This window comes from Achroia grisella, unplaced genomic scaffold, assembly GCF_030625045.1.
Source record: "Achroia grisella isolate CSIRO2021 unplaced genomic scaffold, CSIRO_AGI_Agris_v1 utg512, whole genome shotgun sequence".
NCBI classification, from domain to species: Eukaryota; Metazoa; Arthropoda; class Insecta; order Lepidoptera; family Pyralidae; genus Achroia; species Achroia grisella.
This window is the reverse complement of record NW_026712906.1, coordinates 4150473-4169721: the sequence shown is the minus strand read 5'-3', so window position 1 is coordinate 4169721 and position 19249 is coordinate 4150473. Positions and strand designations below refer to the sequence as shown.

Genomic DNA, 19249 nt, shown 5'->3' with positions numbered 1-19249 from the left:
ATTCTTTCACGAGAGTTCTTAAAAAAAGGCAAAATAATCATTTAGTCTATGAAAATTATTATTTGAAGTCGGAAAAATGGCTGCTAATAATCTTGTTCGCAGTGTTTTCAATGGATTACTACGAAAATCCACCACATATAAGACGCCGGTTGTTTGCAGATTTTCTACTTTGGCCTTAAAACAAAAATATAGTACAATAAAGTGTGCCGTTCAGATATATAATTCCAACCACTTACAAACTGGGGTAAGGTTTTTTTTCAATCAATATCATTATTTATTGAAATAAATATAGTTATTATTATATATTTACTATGAATTGAAGTATATTATAACAATAGTAAAAGTATTCTGTATCCCTATTTATTTTCCCTGAGGCCCTATGTTTTATAACCTCAAAGTATTGCATAACAAATGTGTATACACTCTGAGTGTTAATATAAAATGTTTAGGTGCAATGTCAGCGAATACAACAATACTCTGGCGCGCAGTCTAAACCCTCTCCGCAGGAAATTGAGGAACGAGTGTTGAAAGTGTGCAGGGCTTACGACAAACTGAGTACTAGTCAGGTATAGCTACATTTATTTTCATACATTTGTTTCAGAACATCAGTGGTGTCCGCAAGTACAGCGGTGGTCCCCCACTCTCTTTAGACCTTATTAAAAGTAGAGTGATCCTTGTACTACAGCTTTATGACAAAATTAATCCTGAAAAGGTAGCATTGTCTCTCAAAATATCTTTTTTTTTTATACAATATTACTTTTATCTCAATTTCTATCTTTATCTGTGTTCTTACTAACAAGTAATTTGCGATAACTATTTTTTCATCTTCATTTCAGTTATCTGTAGAATCCCATTTCATGACTGATCTGGGACTCGATTCCCTCGACCATGTTGAAGTCATTATGGCTATGGAGGATGAATTCGGTTTTGAAATACCTGATGCTGATGCAGAGAGGCTTGTTAGACCAAAAGACATAATCCAATATATTGCTGATAAGGAAGATATTTACGAATAAATGTGAAGCCATTGCTGTTTATCTCAAGAATTTAGATCAATAATTTTTATTGTGAATAATTTCATCACTTGATAATATAAGATCATAGACAAAATTAATGTGTTATAAATAAACAGTTGGTCTAAGACATTACGGTATACAGCTTAGTGTCTAGTTCAGATTAATTTTACATGTTATTCAAACAAGAATGGACTATGTAAAACTGATATGGTACCATCTGCGGAGATGTATAAAGTGTAAATTGTTTTTATTGATTACATGCCTGTTAGATTAGATTGACTACTTTCATTTTATAATCCCCAAAACCAATGTATCAATAAAACAATTGTGTATTTGAGTTATTTTGTATTATTTTTATGTAGTTGTTTTATTATATATGAGCGTATTAAGAATATCTACAGTCAATAATAATTTTATCTATGCAAGAAGTTCACATTCATATTATAAAAAGGGAGATTAAATTTTGTTTGTGTGTATGCGCCAGATAGTCATCTGAAACTATTAATTTTAAAATTTGCAACTGATGCACAAACGATAATTGCTTTGTGAAAACACATGTGCAAAATGAAAGCATCTTTACTAATAATATTTTTTCTTTTCGCTAATTACTGAGCTGTTTTATTTTTAATCTTTGATACTACTGCAGTTTATATGCTTTTCAACTCAAATTACCTCAACAGCTCGTTATAATTAGGCTAACCGTAAAAATTTAAGGTAGGTATTTGTAACAATAATATTCTGAAGCATATTTATCAAAATGAAACGTTATTAATACAATAAGTATTGTTCATTGTTAATATTTTGAAGTGTGTTTCATACAATCTTGCATACCCTCGCATTGTTAGAGAAATATATAGCTAAATGTGGGTAAAATAGGTACTTATAAACTGAAAGGTAGTGTTAACAGCAGTTTTCTGTGTGCTGTCATCTGTTATCGCGTAGAGTAACTATAAAGATTATGAAAGCAACGGGACGAGACGTAATTATTGCCGTAAATATATACCTGGGTATGTGTGGAGTGAAAATATATTACATATTATATTTCATTTATACCTAATAATTTTAACTATAAATTTATCTTAGTATCAGTATAGTACTAATCTGTATGGATTTACGAATAACGCGAGACATTTCAAGTTCATCTAGTCAATAACAGATGGCGCTAAAGTAGCGCCACATGTGTGTAGTTGCTTTAGTTGTTAATATCTACCTCTATCTATACATAATACATTATGCAACTGTCTATGATCTATAACGACGTTGGTACCATACGTTATTGATATAAACATTGGTACAGTTAGTTCCATATGTATAGATTTTTGCGTGAACATTCTTATGTACACCATCAGTCTATCATAGCCTTATTATTGTTATCAAAGCCGCTAATGAGTATATAGAAATGCAATTTAAAAAGGTAACAGTAATTTATTATCTTACTATGTTCTATGAATATTGAATATATCTGTGCCCACACTTGTAATATTTCTGTCAACACTCAACAACTTTCCATTTATTTATGTCTCCACATAACAGACTTAAGTACAATGTAAAGTCAGTCCACGTTACGACTCCGTGTCGAGTGTACGCGTTACTAATAAGCCATGTAGCACACCATCAAATAAACTTACTAATGTAGAACAATTATTATACCTTCTCACTAACTATACATACCACAGGAAACACAAATTTATTAGCGACACCTCATCACATCATATATAACGATATAGTGATGAGGTATTAACCATCGCGCTATATATACTTAAATACAAAATTTTGTTTTTTAAATGTCAAAACTCGTTTGAAATTAGACTACTTTGTTATCCAATAATTACGCACATACATAGAGTATACGTAGTCAGGTATGTATGTAGCCTAATATTTATGAAGCCGATTGTACTTATCTACCGATAGGGGGCGGAAGGGAAAAGCAAATGTCGATGACCTCTGCAATACATTTCCATTTGTATAATACGGAAACGTAGGTACTCCTACATTATAATTTTCATATTCAAAAGTCCAATATTTTATACGTGATGCGAACTTCGTCCTTCATTTCAGTTGGTTATATTAGCCGAGAAAAATGAAATTGAACTACTTTTAATAAATTGTAATAAAAAAATATACCAAATTTATAGGAGCCAACAGAATATCAGCGCTGCAGACTTATCTGTAGCTTCATGCTGAGTTGGTTGCCTCTTCATCATTGCGACACATAAAGGCACCTCTATTTTTATTTTATTTTGTAATATTATATTTCTGTATTCTTTAATTTGTAAACTTTATTTCTATTTATAAAATGTATCTCATGTATGCTATGTGTTTGTAATTGTTGAATAAAGAACTTATCTATCTATCTATCTAAATTGAAGACAAACTAAACTTCGGATAGGTATGAAGTTTTAACATTTTTGAATAAAGACTTTCACTTTGCTTCTTTGTGAAATTCGCTTTCATAAATATTATTTCTGGTTATCGGCTTCGGTTTGTTGTCTTTTGGATGATTATGGAATCATATTCCCTCATGCACTAACGTTTTACGCTGGCAGGGTCTAGTGGAGGATAATATGAAAATGACGTCAGGTCAGCGTAACACATTCACTAGAATTCACCATGATGATTTCCAGGGGTAACCGCGTGGAGGTCAACCTGACATGTACATTGTGAGTAATGGGGTCATTAGTCCATATTTCTAACAACTTTACGACTCACGTATTTGTTTAAATAAGTCAATAAATTGCAAAGCGACTGACTACTTGAGACGGTAAATAGTAGAAAACTGCCACACGTAGAGACCACATGGCGAGATCAGCATCATGGATTCCCATGCGTAGGGGAAACGAAACATGATTATCAGTTTTGTAAATATTGACAAATCAGTTTTGTCACATAAAAATAAACTCGAAGCTACGAAGTTCGTTCTTAATTTATCAAACTGCATATGCAAGTGGTAAGGCTTTCATTTCTGATAACCGTTATTGTCTCAATAGAGTATGGGTTCTCTAATATTACATACTTCGAACCAATTTCGTACATCATCTATCTGTATGTAACAAGTATGTCCGCGAATTCACCCACCTGAAACTTATAGCCTGTGTTAGTCTAATGTATAACTTATACATGGGGCACAGTAAAAGTTTTGCACTTCTAGTTAATCGGAAGTATTTGAATTTGGAATGTTATATTTTTTGAAACGTTGCAACCTTCTTAGTAGTAAAAAAAATTGGCGGGAAATCATTTGTCAATTTTTTTTATCACACATCAAAGTTCTAAAGAAAATGGAATTGTTGAAAATATTTTAGAGCGATAATTTTTTATTCAAATAAACTTACTTTGAAGAAGCACCTTGTTTGAGCACCGTGAGGGGATAGTATGCTGAATTTGAGAGAGGTCGAGTTTCTTTACGTGACGAATTTCGTGAAGAGCGGCCATCAACTGCCATCAACGAAAATAATTTGGCTACTATTAAGCGGCTAATTGAAGAAAACCAGCAGATTACCTATGAGACAATTCGTGGACTATTGGTATGAGCCAAATTCAGAAAATTTTACACGAAGAATTGAGAGTTCGGAAACTTTGTTGTCGTTTGATCCCTCATGAACTGACAGCGGAGCAGAAGCGGGCTCGCGGGGAATGGTGCTCACAGATGCTACTGAAGTGCGACCACGAACATTCTAATGCTGTTTATGACATTGTCATAGGAGACGTAACGTGGATTTATTATTTTGAACACGAAAAAAACAGCAGTCTCAAAATGAGAACAGGCCAACAAGTGAGGCAGGCAATAAATGTTAGTAAAAAAATGATCGCGTTTTTCTTCTCAACTATGGGTCACATCTGTACAATTCCACTTGAAGATCAAAAGAGTGTTCATCCCGAGTGGTATTCTACCATTTGTTTACCCAGGGTGTTAGAATAGGTTCGCGAAACACGACCAAGAAGCCGCATTCTCCTACATCATGACAACGCTTCTTCACACACGGCCAACAAAACAAAGTTATTTTTAGCTTCCGAAAAAGTACAATTCGTCAGCCATCGTGCGCATAGCCCCGACCTAGCACCCTGTAATTTCTGTATTTTCCCCAAAATTAAAGATTTGATGAGAGGTTTCACTTTTAATAACTCCGAAGAGGCAGTGATAGCGTCGCAATCTGCACGTAGAAAAAATGCCTACAGATCTGTGGTCCTCCTGTTTTAAAAAATGGTTCGATCGCATGAAAAAATGTTTACAATGTAAAGTTGCTTTTCAAAATACTCTATTTTGAAAAGCAATTAACATAATATTTTGGTTATAACATGTTGTTTTTTAAAGTTACGCAAAACTTATAGTGTAACGTACGTATTACTGTAGTTTCATTAATATCCGTAGTGGTTCAGTAGTTTTTGTGTGAGAGTAAGACACATCCATCGTTCCATACTCACAAACGTTAGCGTTTATAATATTAGTACGATACAGCAATTGACCATAATTGTAGTGAGTAGTCTTAATTTGCTTTAATAAGATTACTCGTTTCTGGTAGTGACAAAGTAGGAGTACATAACTATGTGACCTCTCATATTTGTCTGTGACGTTTTAGACTACGCCAGTGTAAAAATAAGGTTTTTTCGTTTTAGAAAATGAATAAGGCATGTATTTAGTAAAATAACATTAAATAGTGGGGGAAGGGCATTGTTAGTAATGGTAATTAATAATCTCCATTGCCAGCAATGTACAATGATAGGTCGATAACCACGAGGCACCTGGAAACCACCGTGATAAATTCCTAGTGAATTTGTCACGATGGGCTAACTGACCAGACCTCATATTCACTTTATCATCCTCCACTGGACACTGTGAAGATTGACTTGATAAGGCACATTGCTAGTAATGGGATCAACTTTACTAGAATACTATTTAACGGTTACAAATTTTGAGATTGCAGAAATCTACGATCTTTTTGTGGTACGTGACTTGGGCGCTTTTAACGCCAATAGCACACGTTGACTCTGATATAGTGATGCAAATCAACACGTTCGATAGTAGATTGTGCCAGTGTACGTTCTATATAACCACACGTAGGTCACGCAGTTGCTCATACATATAGTTTATGTAATTAGTCTAAGGTAGAGTAATTCAAGATGTAACAGTTAATAAACAAGTTACACCCTACTGTGTGTGTTTACTCTCACCACCATTCTTGTCATCACAACTCTATATATTTTTTGTATACCTCTATACATAGTTCATTATCTTATTTTATTATGTATGTAGTTATTTTCATGAATTTTCTTATACCGCAATCCGATTCTCTCTTTAGGTTTCTGGTTTGGATAATGTCATTAGCGAGTTTTTTTGGTACATCTCAATTTGTGATAATGTTGGTGGATTCATAGTGAATTGTTGTAGGAAATCTAGACAAACCTGGTTGGCGTCGTCCCAGCGTGTAGAAACTGAGGAACTACATGTGGCCGACGCGACGTGTAACGAATGACTAGAATTTTTGTTACTGCCCCCGGATTTGGTGGATAATAATGGGATAGGATATGGGGGTAGTCATAAATTGCAAGTTCGTTGAGAAGTTGATGGATTTACATCAGCCAATTATAATTGTTCAATGGCTCAATGGTCTATCGGCTCCGCACGCCGCTTCATTTCCGGTGGTCGCGGGTTCGATTCTTCGCACGGTACAAACATTTGTATTTATGAGTATGATCGTTTGTATCGGTCTGGGTGTTTGTATGTATATTACGTATGTATTTACAAAAAAAAATGTATATATGTTTTTTTATCAGGTATCTAGTATCCACAACAACATATAATACAAGCCCTGCTTATTGTGGGTTTAGATAGCTCTGTGTTAATTGTCCAGAGTTTATTTATTCATTTATTATTAATTGCCAAGACCTTTAATTACAATAACACAGAAATAAAACTAACGTATTAGAATAATCATTTATACAGTTTTTTAAGATGAAACTTTATACGACACAAATTCCATCTCATAGAAATAAAAGTACGGTACTCACTAAGCATACATTAACGTTTATATACAAACTAAGCTCGCAACATCTAAATGCACTGCACTCGCACACACGACATGCCGTCCGTCACTATATCTAAATATTAACGTACTATTTACACCCTCGAGATATATTACTCTTTCTATAACAAAATCTTAAATACTGATCTTTCGTTACATCGCGCACAACGAATGGTCCGTTCAGTTAATTTGGATATGATATATATTAACGTAAAAATTGAGACGCTATGTACAAAATAAATATTAACGATAAGCACAGTGCTCATTTGGGTATAGCGGGGGCCGGAGGCTACCGTGGGCGGCTGGTTCGGCGCGAGGGCGCGTGGGGGGCGGCGGGGGCTGCGGCGGGGGCGGCGGGGGCGGCGGGGGAGGCGGGGGAGGCGGGGGCGGCCGACCGCAGCCGCCGCGCCGCCCCGGGGTCCACCCGCGCCACCCTCACGACGGGCTGCAGCCAGCCGCCGAGCCCCTGCAGCCCGCGTTTCCGTTTCCGAACCTCCTTCTCATCCTCAAATACCGAGCGCGACGTTCGCTTCTCGTCTTTTTCCACACCCTTATTGCCTTTCGGCTTCTCGTCCCGGAGAAGCAGTTTTAAGTCTAGCTGCGTGGACTTATTGTGAGACGAGTCTACATCCATGTCTTCAAACTTGTCCTGCGACTCGTCTTCCGATTTCATTTTATCTCCCAATAGGGTCTCGTCGTTCTCGTCTCCCGACTTAGACTTGTCCTCTGTTAACATAGTTTCATCTCTCTCCGTCTCCGACATATTTGGGTCCTCCTCGCTGAGCGTGTCCTGAGTGGTCTCGTCGTCGGGCGGTTCCGCCGACGACCTATCTAAACTACTGTCCGTTTTCCTTTCAGCGTCCAGACTGTTCCCTCTGGAAGATTTCTTTATTTGTTTCTTTTTGTTGGGCCACCCTGTTCTGTTCTTCTTCTTGAACCTGCCTCGTCTCGATCTCGTTCGGTCTACCTCTCTCTCTTTGATTTCGTTCCTAATTATATCACAATCTTGACATTCGAGTACTAGACTGGACACATCAGGAATATTGGTAGATGTGGTAACCATAGTTTCGCCCTCCATAAGCTCGTCTGACACCTCAAAATCGGCTGCATCCTCGAAGACTTCAGACAAAAACTGTTGAAGTCTCTCTGAAGCTTCTTGTGTCTCTGACAAAACTGGCTCTACTTTCAAGTTGTTTTGTATATCACTAACCGTGTCTTCTGATGCTGTCGATTTCGTATCATCGGGATGCCTTCGCCTGTGTAACAATCCAGCAGAGCCCAATATAGCTAATGTGGACGCGTGTTCTCTGGGCGATTTTCTTGGATGACCCTCTAAAGCTAAAATTGCCGCTGTGCGTTTTCGTATTCTTTGTTTTTTCATTCCTCTAGTTCCATATGACCTTGAGGGTCCTGGTTTATCTTCTCGTTTAACGAGATCACTTAATGAACAGCAGTTAGGTTTTAAAGGTGGTAATTGGCCAATTTCATAGGGTAACTTTGGTGACTTTGAATATAATGCTGGAACAAAAGAAAAATAATCTAAATTAATAAAAGACATACATATAAAAATTACATTATATTTTTAGGGTTAATACTCATTGTAATACATTATATTGTTAAATATGACTACTACTACTACTAGTCGTATATAAATTACAATACTTTGCTTACCAAAATATTGTGGAATATTTTTGACAAGAACTTTATCTTGATCTTGACGTTTGAATGTTTCAAACCAAGGCTCGCTGTGTGGAACAGATTCAAATGCAAATTCCAATTGTTCCACAGCTGGAGTGTATTTCAGTCTACCATCCTCCCATTTCATACATTTCTCTGTAGGTTCTTCCCTTAAAGGGCTCACAACTCCACCATCAGGTTGATTACCAGCCCGAGCTGACTCAGCAGCAACTGGAGGTATTTGTTCTTCTGGAAGTTCAACAGAGGGTGGTGCTGCCGCTTTGCCAGGCACTCTTCTACCTCTTCTTGGTACAACAGGCGCTTTTCTTTTACGCCTCCTCTTATCTTCTGGCCAACTATCTTCTTCAGATGATTCTTCTTTTAATGCTAACGGTCGCGCTAGCCTTCGCCTCTCAGATGTGGGTGTGGGCTGTGGTGGCGGTTGAGGCGGAGTTCTCCGTTTGGGAGCTAGAACTTTATCATCATCATCTGATGACGTCGAGCTCGTTGAACTAGCGCGCTTTGGAAACATAAATTGTTCAGCCTCGTCGCTTAACACCGACAACTCTGATCTTCTGACTTTTCTAAATTTCACAACCAGAGGTTTGGCACCATTACAATTAGGTGGTGAATCCTTCCTTTTGTTTGCAAACCCACCACTAGACCTTAGCTTCGTGCTTACACCAACAACTTTGTAGTACTGTCGATCTTCCGCATGCGCATCACTGTATCTTTTACTACATCTCGTATTGTGTTTCCTTTCATCATCCAAGCCTCCATTGCGTCTAGGACTTTGGTTTCCATTTGTATTTGAATCAGGTGTTTGAGATCGTTTTGAACGCCTATTCTTTGGCTGTTCCATGTCCCCATTGCATATTTTTCGCAAGGATCTCCTTTCGCCATTAATCGGCGTTGCTTTGTCAAGGAATGTAGTGACGTCTGTACTGGAACTGATCAAGGAATCTAAAGCTAGGAAATTGGTGTGATCTCTGACGAATGCCAAATGATGTGGCGATCGTCGATGCAAAGCAGCATCTACGTAATCCGTGTTACAAATTTCACAGTAACCTCCTTTGGTCTCCTTCTCTTCTCTCTCTTTGATACGTGGTCGACTTTTTCTTGTCATTCTGAAATAAATGTACTGTTATTAAATGATAATACAGTAAAACCAGACAACTACATGTTGTGTTCTCAATAATTACTTACTTTTGACTTACAGCTTTAAGATGGCTGTTATTATTTACTAGTGTTGTAGTTGACTCTATAGTTTCTTTCTTTTCTTTGGGCGGGTCTGGCTCTATTGATATCTCAGGCCATTCATCAAACTCCTTGAAAACAGGTCTACACACTCTGAAATGGAATGAGAAAAGTAGTTAATACGCAGGAAAGACTAGTGGGCTAGCAGAATTTGAAGAAATGTTGATCCATACTTGTCCAAAAATTCAATCTTGATAAAAGGTTTAGTGAAGAACCTGACATGCGCTTTGCGCGGCGCCGTGAAGAATGTGTCATACAGTTTATCCAATAGATTTATAGCCTGAAAGATTAATAAATATAATGTAAATATATAAGAATAAATGAAAGAGGCATAATGTTCATTATATATTAAAAGTAATTATAATTAATATAAGAAGAAAAAAATATATAATGGAAGTAAAAAAAGTTATTATAGAAAGCAATAATATAAATGTCCGTGTTTTGTAGCAGGATAGTATATACAAGAAGAAAATATAATACTTTTAATGTTATAGCAATAACTAAGAATGTAATTATGGTAAATAACTTTTTTAAATTTATATTTCATACTGCTGCTAGATCAGAATGTGGATTCATTACACATTAATATAACTTTTTATCATTTTTTTTTATTGTTCTTTGTTTGTCTGTGCGCAATAAAGAATTATTATTATTATTATTATTAATTTATATGGATAAGGCTTGAGTTTTTAACTAGGTTGATTTTATCGCAAGTTCGAAAAGAGCCTGTGACTCTTTTAACTGAAACAAAAATTTAAAAGCGGGTGAAATAATGGATTAGGTACATTATAATTTGTGCAGACAAAGTTATGTGTAACTAATATGTAATATCAAGTAGTTATATTGCTTTTTATTATTGTTAAAGTAATTAAACTATCACAAAATAATTTTAAAAGTATAAGAGAGTAATGTTTCAACTGTAGGGGAAAAATGTTAATAAAAACTTGATGTTCATAAGTAAATGTACATGTTGTACATGAGTAAATGTTTTTTGTATTGATTACAAGAAAATATATATTTATTTTGGAAATGTTATGATTAAATTGATCAATAGTAATAACAAATTAATAGAATTTATATAAATAGTAGTATTTTCCTGTACTTGTTACTATGTTATTTATAAGGATGGTATACTATATTTACAGAATTAAATGGTAGAAATTATTAAGATACCAATATAATTAATATTATATCTAATAAATTAATTATTTTATTTATTTTCTGAACCAAAAACTAAGGAAATTAAAAAAGAAATTGATACAATAAATATAAAAAAAAAATAAAAAAAAAATTGTTTCATTTTGAATAAAAATTGATAAAAAAATCTTGAAAATATGTTATTTAACTTTTAAACAACTATTTGATGAAATATATATAAATAATACCAATATACAAGGTTGTGTAGAAAACTTTTTTTTTATTATAAACAAGCTCACCACAAGTAGGTACCGTCACCTATATACATGAACAGCACCTTATATTGTATCACCTGAAATGCCACTCATACATGCTATTAGGACTAAAATCATGCCACTTATCCTGTACTTGCCCTGCATAATCCGCACCGAAACACAACCTTACAAAGATGCTTGGCGGCTGAACTAGGTGAGATTGGGTCTCTCACCTATGCAGATAACTTAAGTATATCATATTATCATGTGACACTTGCAATACCACTCATACATGCTATTAGGACTAAAATCATGCCTCTTATCCTGTATTTTCACTGCCTAATCTGCACGGAAATGCAAAATTACAGCTGCTTGCCCAAACTTGGAGGCTAAGATTAAATCTCTCACCTATGCAGATAACTTAAGTATATCACATTATCATGTGACACCTGCAATACCACTAATACTATTAGGACTAAAATCATGAACTTTAATTTTACTACCCAATCTATACCGAAATTAAGCTTACAATATACTATTGTGACTACTGCGACACCACTCACATGCTCTTAGGACTAAATGCTTGTTAACCTGTAATTTTACTGCCTAATCTGCACCCTATAACTGACAACCTTAGAAAGGTGTTTGGCAGGCGAAGTAGACGAGACTGAGGTATCCACACAGACAACTTATGATATCATATTATCATGTGATAACCTGCAATACCACTCACATGCCATTAAGACTAAAATCATGCCTGTTAACTTGCAATTTTACCGCCTAATCTGCACCCTATAACCGACAACCTTAGAAAGATGCTTGGCAGGTGAAGTAGGTGATACTGAGGCATCCATGCAGACATCTTATGGATATCACATTATCATGTGACATCTGCAATACCACTCACATGATATTAGGACTAAAAGTTATCCTATAATTCTAGTGTCTAATTTGCACCTTATAACTGACATCTTAGAAATATGCTTGGAGGCAAAATAGGGGATACTGCGGACTTTTTAGTTTACTTCTGGTAATCTAATATAATGGAATGGTGCACCCGCCTGCACTAACAGTTTACGCTTGTGAGGTACCAATAGAAGATGAACATGAAGTGAACAGTTAGCCCATCTTGACAAATTCAACAGGAATTTAATATGATTTCCAGAGGAGGTCATTCTGACATGGTCCATTGCTAGCAAAGGGGTCATTAGTCCACATTCTACAACCGATTCAGTTTTAAATGCTTTACTTTACCCTTGCACCCTACAAACACATATGCACACACATGCCCTTCTTATAAGATTGCGCTGATAAAAGTAATTGACAAATAGATTCCTCTCAGTCCTTAATTATTTTCTTATTGTTTATTTTTTTTAATATTTGTGATTGTAGCACATTTATGCATACACAAAATATCTCCTTTGGAAAGTATACACTCAATCCTGAGGAGTGCTCCAAAGAATATCCTTTAATTCTTTTCCCTGACGAGTCTAGGTAGTGAACTTTGAAAAAGGGTGGGGAATAGATGTATGTAGGTTGCAGCGCTACAGGTGTAAAACATCTGATAATAGCCCAAACTCCTCAATAAAAAGAAATAGTTTGACAAGCACCTGACAATAGCCCAAACTCTCAACATTGAGTTGATATGTTTGGTAACAAATGTCTCAAAATCAAAGTAGATAATTAAAATAAGGACCTTGTGTACTGTGAGCAGTATGTAGTTGGAGCAGTGCGCAGGAGGCGGGTGAGGGTGTGGACGCACCCTCTGCAGCATGGCATCAGCGCGCGCGCGGGCCGCGTCAGGGCCGCGCCGCCAGCATCGCGCCGCGACCTCGCCCTCTGCCTCCCGGACCACGTGAGTCACGCGCGACGTTAGGAACACCTCTTGTTGCTGTAACAACATCATTATTATTGATTCTGTAACATTGACTGCAATGATGGCTGGCTCATTGTCATATCCTTACTAATATAATAAATGCGAAAGCAACTCTGTATGTCTGCCTCGCTTTCCAAAAACTACTGAACCGATTTAAATTAAATCTACTACTACTTTAAATTAAATTAAATTTATGGCTACTTTTTATTGAAAGGGGAGATAAAGGTTTTATGGAAATAATATTTTTAAAGCTTAAAGCTTGAAACTTGTCAGATCTTCTCAGTTCAAAATCATTCCGAACTGATGGTGGATTGACATATTATAAGTCTGTAATAGACCTACATGAATAAAGATATTTTGAATTTGAATGTTTGCATACAATAGCAGTACTAGTATATCGGTATGTAACATATATTAAAATATATATTATCTCCTCACACACCTCTAGTGGTATAATTATACCTAGAAGTGACCAAGAATGTCAATATAAAAAAATTACTGAAATTTTTCAAATAGAATTGATTACTTTAAAGTACATTTAAAAAAACAACAAACCTATTGATAGTTTATTGTTTGTATTACTCAATATTATGATTTTAAATTTAAAATGTTTGTTCAAAGGAAGAAAGACATACTTAAAATACTCTTATAAAGATTTCAAATCTAACCACTAGATGGCGTTAGTAGTCTAGTTAGTCTTTATAAACAGTTGTTGCAATAGAATTTATTATTGTTTTGGAGTATGAATATTATATTCTGTATTTATATTATTAAGTTTGTTTGTTGTTTGTAATTAATAAACTCTAAAAATACAGAATGAAATATAATAAAAATCTATATATAACACCAGGCTGGAATTAATTAAAAAAAAATACATTCCTTAAATAATATTTTAGTATTTGCCAAGTGTGACACAAAGGCAAAAAAGATACAAGTCTAATTTAAAAATTGTGTTTACTTAAATATTTCAGTCTTAAATTAGTAAAAATTACAACATTAATAATGATTACATGTGTCAATAATATTTGGACAAAGATAAGTTTTAATAATAATCACATGTTCATAAATTATTATGACTCATGTAATAACAATGATTTTGTATCGGATTCATAACATGCTGAGTATGTACTACAAACATATTTAAAGACAAAGCATCATAAATAAACATTCTATTCTATTCAATATGCCAGTTTATAAGAAAAAATAAATTTTATTTTATAAATCGGAGCTAATTTTCTGATATATTCTTATAAAAACCAATATGAATTTGGTACAGTCATAAATTATATTCCTATAAGGGTAACAATAAAGAGTTTTCACTCCAGCAATTTTAAAAAAAGAATCCTTCAGTATATATTTTTTTTAATAATAATAATTCAGGAGCTATCTCTACTATGCCAATCTGTCACAACTAATGATAATGCTGTATGTGTAATATAATGTCAATGTCATCATATTTGACATATACCACTGCAGCTGCACTTTACTATACATTGCAAAGTCATCACTACACTTTGCTGACTATAATATAGTGATGCAAGCAGTGTAATATGCTGAGTGAAACAAACTTGGTAGGTATACTTAGAAAAAGTGCCACACGTAATACTAGGAAACAATGGCATACGCAGCGCGGGCGAGCATTTGTGAGGTACCAACGCGCTATAGCGATACATAATACAGTTTTCCTCGAAACTCGGCCGGCGAGACGGAGTACATGGACGCCGCCGGCCGTGGCGTAGCGCCCTAGTATGCTCCCGCCAATCGTCCCGCGCAAAAAAATAACACACCACACCCCCTCACATCAAATTAAACCCTAAGACACTTGACATAAGAATCACATCTCTTTGCTTACAGAAAAGTAATATCAACTGTCAAAAATCAAGCATACACACGCGTAACCCAAAGGAAACTACATTTCAAACGGCTTTTAAAATGGATGTAGTGCACTATAGCACGAGAGAGCGCGTCGCGCGGCCTCGGCCCGTTGCATTTCGCGCTGCGGCAGCGACTCTAGCGCGAGCGTACAAAAGATGACCCAAAATCAAATGAGAGTTACGGGCTTTACGGGTGAATACATGACTGTTTAAAACTATTTTCTAAACAATTCTGACACAATCGCTGTGTCGGCAAATATGTGTAAGTAAAATAGAGCATATATACTTACCCAAAAGCCGTCCGCGAGAGCCCCGCGTTGCGCTTATCACAAAAATAAGTAACTATATACTAGTCACTGAGACGGGCACTTCGTCACTGTTAGATATAACTCGTATTTGCAAAGTATTACAACACAAGAACTTCCCACAATACGTAATGTAAATTTTTATCACTTACGATATAACACAAACACTTTTTAAAGTCATTTATTCACATTAACTAAATGAAAATTGAAAAATTAACAACAAACACAAATCTGTCACACAAGATGGAGATATTTTGTTAGTTATTGTTTTTGTCGCAAGAGGCGCTGCTTCTATGTGGAAGGGGAACGTTTGTCATTGGTCAGTAAAAAAGGGAGCGTTCCGATTCGCGCATATTCATTTTATGGTACATGTTTTTGAAAAATTTAATTCGTATTTGTTAATAATAATTTATGTCATTATACATTATTCTAGTATTTTCAATATTATTCAATATTAATTTAATGTAAAAAAATATATACAATACGATATACGCAATATGACGAGAAATTTGAGATTCGTTCTTTAGCACGAATGTCAATAATACGACCAAATGTAATATACATGCAATCTATAGAAAACAATAGGAAGCTAATGTCACATATGTATAACCATATTATACTGAAAAGCAATAGATACCTATTTACGTAGCTACATAACCAAAAATATGCTACGTATTTATATTACGTACAATAGGTGTTTTGGCGGTAAAGTACTTATTATAAGTTCTAGTAGACACTCACCATACCCATGTCTTGTATTCTTCGTGATATAGATCTTGCAAGTCCTTGATCTTGGATATCCAAATAAAAACAAAAGTTTCTTCTAACTGTAAAAGTTAAACATTGATGTTAGTTCGAAATAATATAAATACACCTGTTTATCACACAGAGGCCAGAATATGGCGCACCTTTATTGTATTTTTCTCTGAGATTCAGCGTGGAAATGGTCGAAACCATCTTTGTTAAGTTTTCATTTATTTTAACATTACACAGTAACATATATAAACTTGTTAATGGTATGTTTGTAGGCACATCTCGGACACAATATTTGATAGGAAATAATTATATAAGATTCTGTTTGTCGATTTTTTTTGCAAAATGCATTTCATAAATAGATACGTTTCAAATGTCGAATTGTCGAATCAAAATGTCAATGACAGCTGAGTGTCAAAGACAATTTAAAAAATAGCATATTCTACAGATCTATGGTTCAAAAATCGATATTAAAATCGATATCAATGACTTTCATTTTATACTGATATAAACCTATTTGATTGTTACCAAAACGATTGTTCTGCTTATTACAATAAAAAAAATTACTTCATTTATTTCAACTGTAACAAACAACAATGCGTAGGAGTGCAGTCCGTCGAGTCTTGCCAGTATTAGGTATATTGCAGTTAGAAGGGATCCAGATTAAACATTGACATTTTTAAAGTAAGATTAATTTCATGCTATAAATTAAAATAAATCTATACGTAATCTCGGAAAAAACACTACTCCATTGTTTGGGATCGTCGAAAATATACACAATTTATGTGATGGTAGCCCTAAAAATGCGTCATATTTATGTTTTTTTTATCAATCTATAACAAGGTTGAACGCTGGGAATGTTTTTAGGTGCGTAGTGCGTAGTATCTACGCATGTACTTAGGATGTTGGTACTTATTTACTGTAAAGAACATGTGATATTAACTTTTCTGGGATGTAAACAGTATAATTAATAAAAATAAACTATCCAAAAGGTTCTCTCCGCAAACATCATTTTATTATTTATTGTCTAGCATTTTTAATTCTAAAATTTACTTATAAAACTACTGAACCGTTTTGGATGAAATTTCTAATTTGAATCAAATCGAAAGTATATCCTTGCAAACTAAAAAATATTCAAATACGTTCTTTCTGAAGTCTGTCCAAATTGTATAGAGTAATTTTCGGTCCTATATAAGTAATAAATACTAATATTTATATAACATCACAACCTGTACATAATGCATTAATATAATTAAAATTGTAGTAATGAATGTTCAAGCTTAGCGTCAGGTTTAAGTGAAACATTCGCATTTAAATAGTAGGCAGTTATTCAGTTTGCAGTAATAATTTTTCTGGATTTCATCTAGCTATGTAGGGCATCATACGTAGCACAGTGTAGTGTGTACAAGTATGTGTATGTGTGATTACGTTTGTGTAGTCGTGAATGAACTGATTCGGAAGAACATTCGCTCTTTAGTTCCTTTCACAAAATAAATAAAGAGCTTTTACTAAAATATGTTAGAATATTTATCCTCAATTATAGTAAAAAAATAATAGAAAGTGATTTTCTGCTAACTAATTTATTACTATAATTATTAAACTAAACAGAATGATTAAACTATTTTTGTACAGAAAACATAATTTTCTTTATTTTCACAGTAATGGTCATAATTTTAATAAAAAAAGAATACATATTTTTCTGTCATACAATAAGCGATGGACACAGACGTGTGAAATCGCGATAAAGTCTAAACTGCTGTATTTGTGAACTAAAAAAAGAAAGTACCTAAATGTAATCCAAATTGTACAAATACAGATCTAAATTTGAATAAAAATTTAGAATATAAAGATATTTTTGATTAGCCAATCGCATATGGTATACCTAATATTGTACTTATATTGCTACCTACACAAATATTTAAATTTAGAATAAAAGTCAATATGAACTAGTTCGCAGAAGAGCTGCGAAGTGAACTGAACGCTCCCAGTCGAGAGCTATTATGCGCACGACTGATGTGTATGTAGGGGCACAACACGGCTGGCGGTACATCGGCGGGTATATAGTTACGGATTTTATTGATTGCTCGGGCTACCTATATGCCGGAGTGGACGCTCATCACATATAATACATTCACAGACTGCACACACAAATACGTTAACACATCTATTCAATACGTTTCGTTACCAATATAAAATGCTAGCCGGCCCTCGCAATTTCGTTTGCATCACTTACTCGATATTTATAAATATATTTCGCCCATTTTACATAATATATTTTTAAATTATAGTCTATGTGTTATACTAATGTATAAGCTGTATTACTGTAGAGTTTCATCAAAATCCGTTTAGTAGTTTTTGCTTGAAAGAGTAACAAACACTGATCCATCCATATTCACAAACTTTCGCTTTTATATTATTACAGTAAAATTAGTCATGTCAAATGCCTAAGTACTTAGAGCGTCTTTTATGTAGTACCACTAGTACTATGTGATATTAGGTAGGTAAATATTTTGTATGTATTTAGATAATAGCAATAATCTATATATTTATTCATAAGTTAAGAGCCACGCTCTTGTCGGTGGAGCTCTTGCCACTTTCCACGATCTCTTGCCAATTTCCATCATGCTCTTTAAATATTGATAGGACACTACTCCAATGTTGTAATTAATTTGTTTGATGTAACTGTGCTTTAGTCATCCCCTCCACAAAGAGCTACACTCGAGTTTCTTGTTCATTCTTCTTGCGTTCCGAATGAGTGGTAGAATAAAAAATGTGTGACTATTCAAAAGTGCTTATATTAAGTTTATTCGAATAAGGACTATTTCTATTCTATTCCTCACTTTCTTTCCTCTTATAATAAATAATAATAATCTATTTTGTAATTTAAAATTAATAACTTTCATTAAACGCATATTAAAATATACGGAAGTTACTTTAAAAATGTATATATATGTATGAATTTTTTGTCTGTTCCAACTGGCCGGTTTGTCTTAACAATCTCACTCGCAGATAGCCAATATAATGTAACTAAAGAGTAACTTAGGATATTTTCATTTTAGAAAAAATATTTATTTTAATAAAAA

At 34.4% G+C, this 19249-nt stretch overlaps 2 protein-coding genes across 3 annotated transcripts; one reads left to right on the top strand and one right to left on the bottom strand.

Annotated features, from left to right (window-relative positions):
* The first annotated feature begins 36 nt into the window (after positions 1-36).
* On the top strand, positions 37-1353 carry LOC131846778 (acyl carrier protein, mitochondrial-like). 2 transcript variants are annotated; one of them, XM_059196174.1, is made up of 3 exons: positions 37-244; positions 602-712; positions 837-1353. In XM_059196174.1, the coding sequence occupies exons 1-3, from the start codon at positions 77-79 to the stop codon at positions 1014-1016; spliced, it is 459 nt and encodes a 152-aa protein (XP_059052157.1). In that variant the 5' UTR covers positions 37-76; the 3' UTR covers positions 1017-1353. The 2 variants fall into 2 exon arrangements, with proteins under 2 accessions (XP_059052157.1, XP_059052155.1); XM_059196172.1 differs by lacking the exon at positions 602-712 and adding an exon at positions 450-566.
* Positions 1354-6933: 5580 nt separating this feature from the next.
* On the bottom strand, positions 6934-16547 carry LOC131846804 (uncharacterized). Its single transcript, XM_059196211.1, has 7 exons — positions 16322-16547; positions 16155-16240; positions 13055-13249; positions 10141-10247; positions 9917-10060; positions 8705-9837; positions 6934-8551 (listed from the first exon to the last, which is right to left on the bottom strand). The coding sequence occupies exons 1-7, from the start codon at positions 16410-16412 to the stop codon at positions 7323-7325; spliced, it is 2985 nt and encodes a 994-aa protein (XP_059052194.1). The 5' UTR covers positions 16413-16547; the 3' UTR covers positions 6934-7322.
* Between the last annotated feature and the right edge of the window lie 2702 nt (positions 16548-19249).

Bases quoted from the DNA above. Each gene is read 5' to 3' on its own strand.
- LOC131846778 (XM_059196172.1), top strand. From the start codon at position 77: ATGGCTGCTAATAATCTTGTTCGCAGTGTTTTCAATGGATTACTACGA. The intron at 245-449 runs GTAAGGTTTTTT...TAAAATGTTTAG, and splicing joins CCAACCACTTACAAACTGGG to GTGCAATGTCAGCGAATACA. The intron at 567-836 runs GTATAGCTACAT...TCTTCATTTCAG, and splicing joins ACAAACTGAGTACTAGTCAG to TTATCTGTAGAATCCCATTT.
- LOC131846804 (XM_059196211.1), bottom strand. From the start codon at position 16,412: ATGTTACTGTGTAATGTTAAAATAAATGAAAACTTAACAAAGATGGTT. The intron at 10,248-13,054 runs GTCCTTATTTTA...TTAATCTTTCAG, and splicing joins TACTGCTCACAGTACACAAG to GCTATAAATCTATTGGATAA. The intron at 10,061-10,140 runs GTATGGATCAAC...ATTCCATTTCAG, and splicing joins AAGATTGAATTTTTGGACAA to AGTGTGTAGACCTGTTTTCA.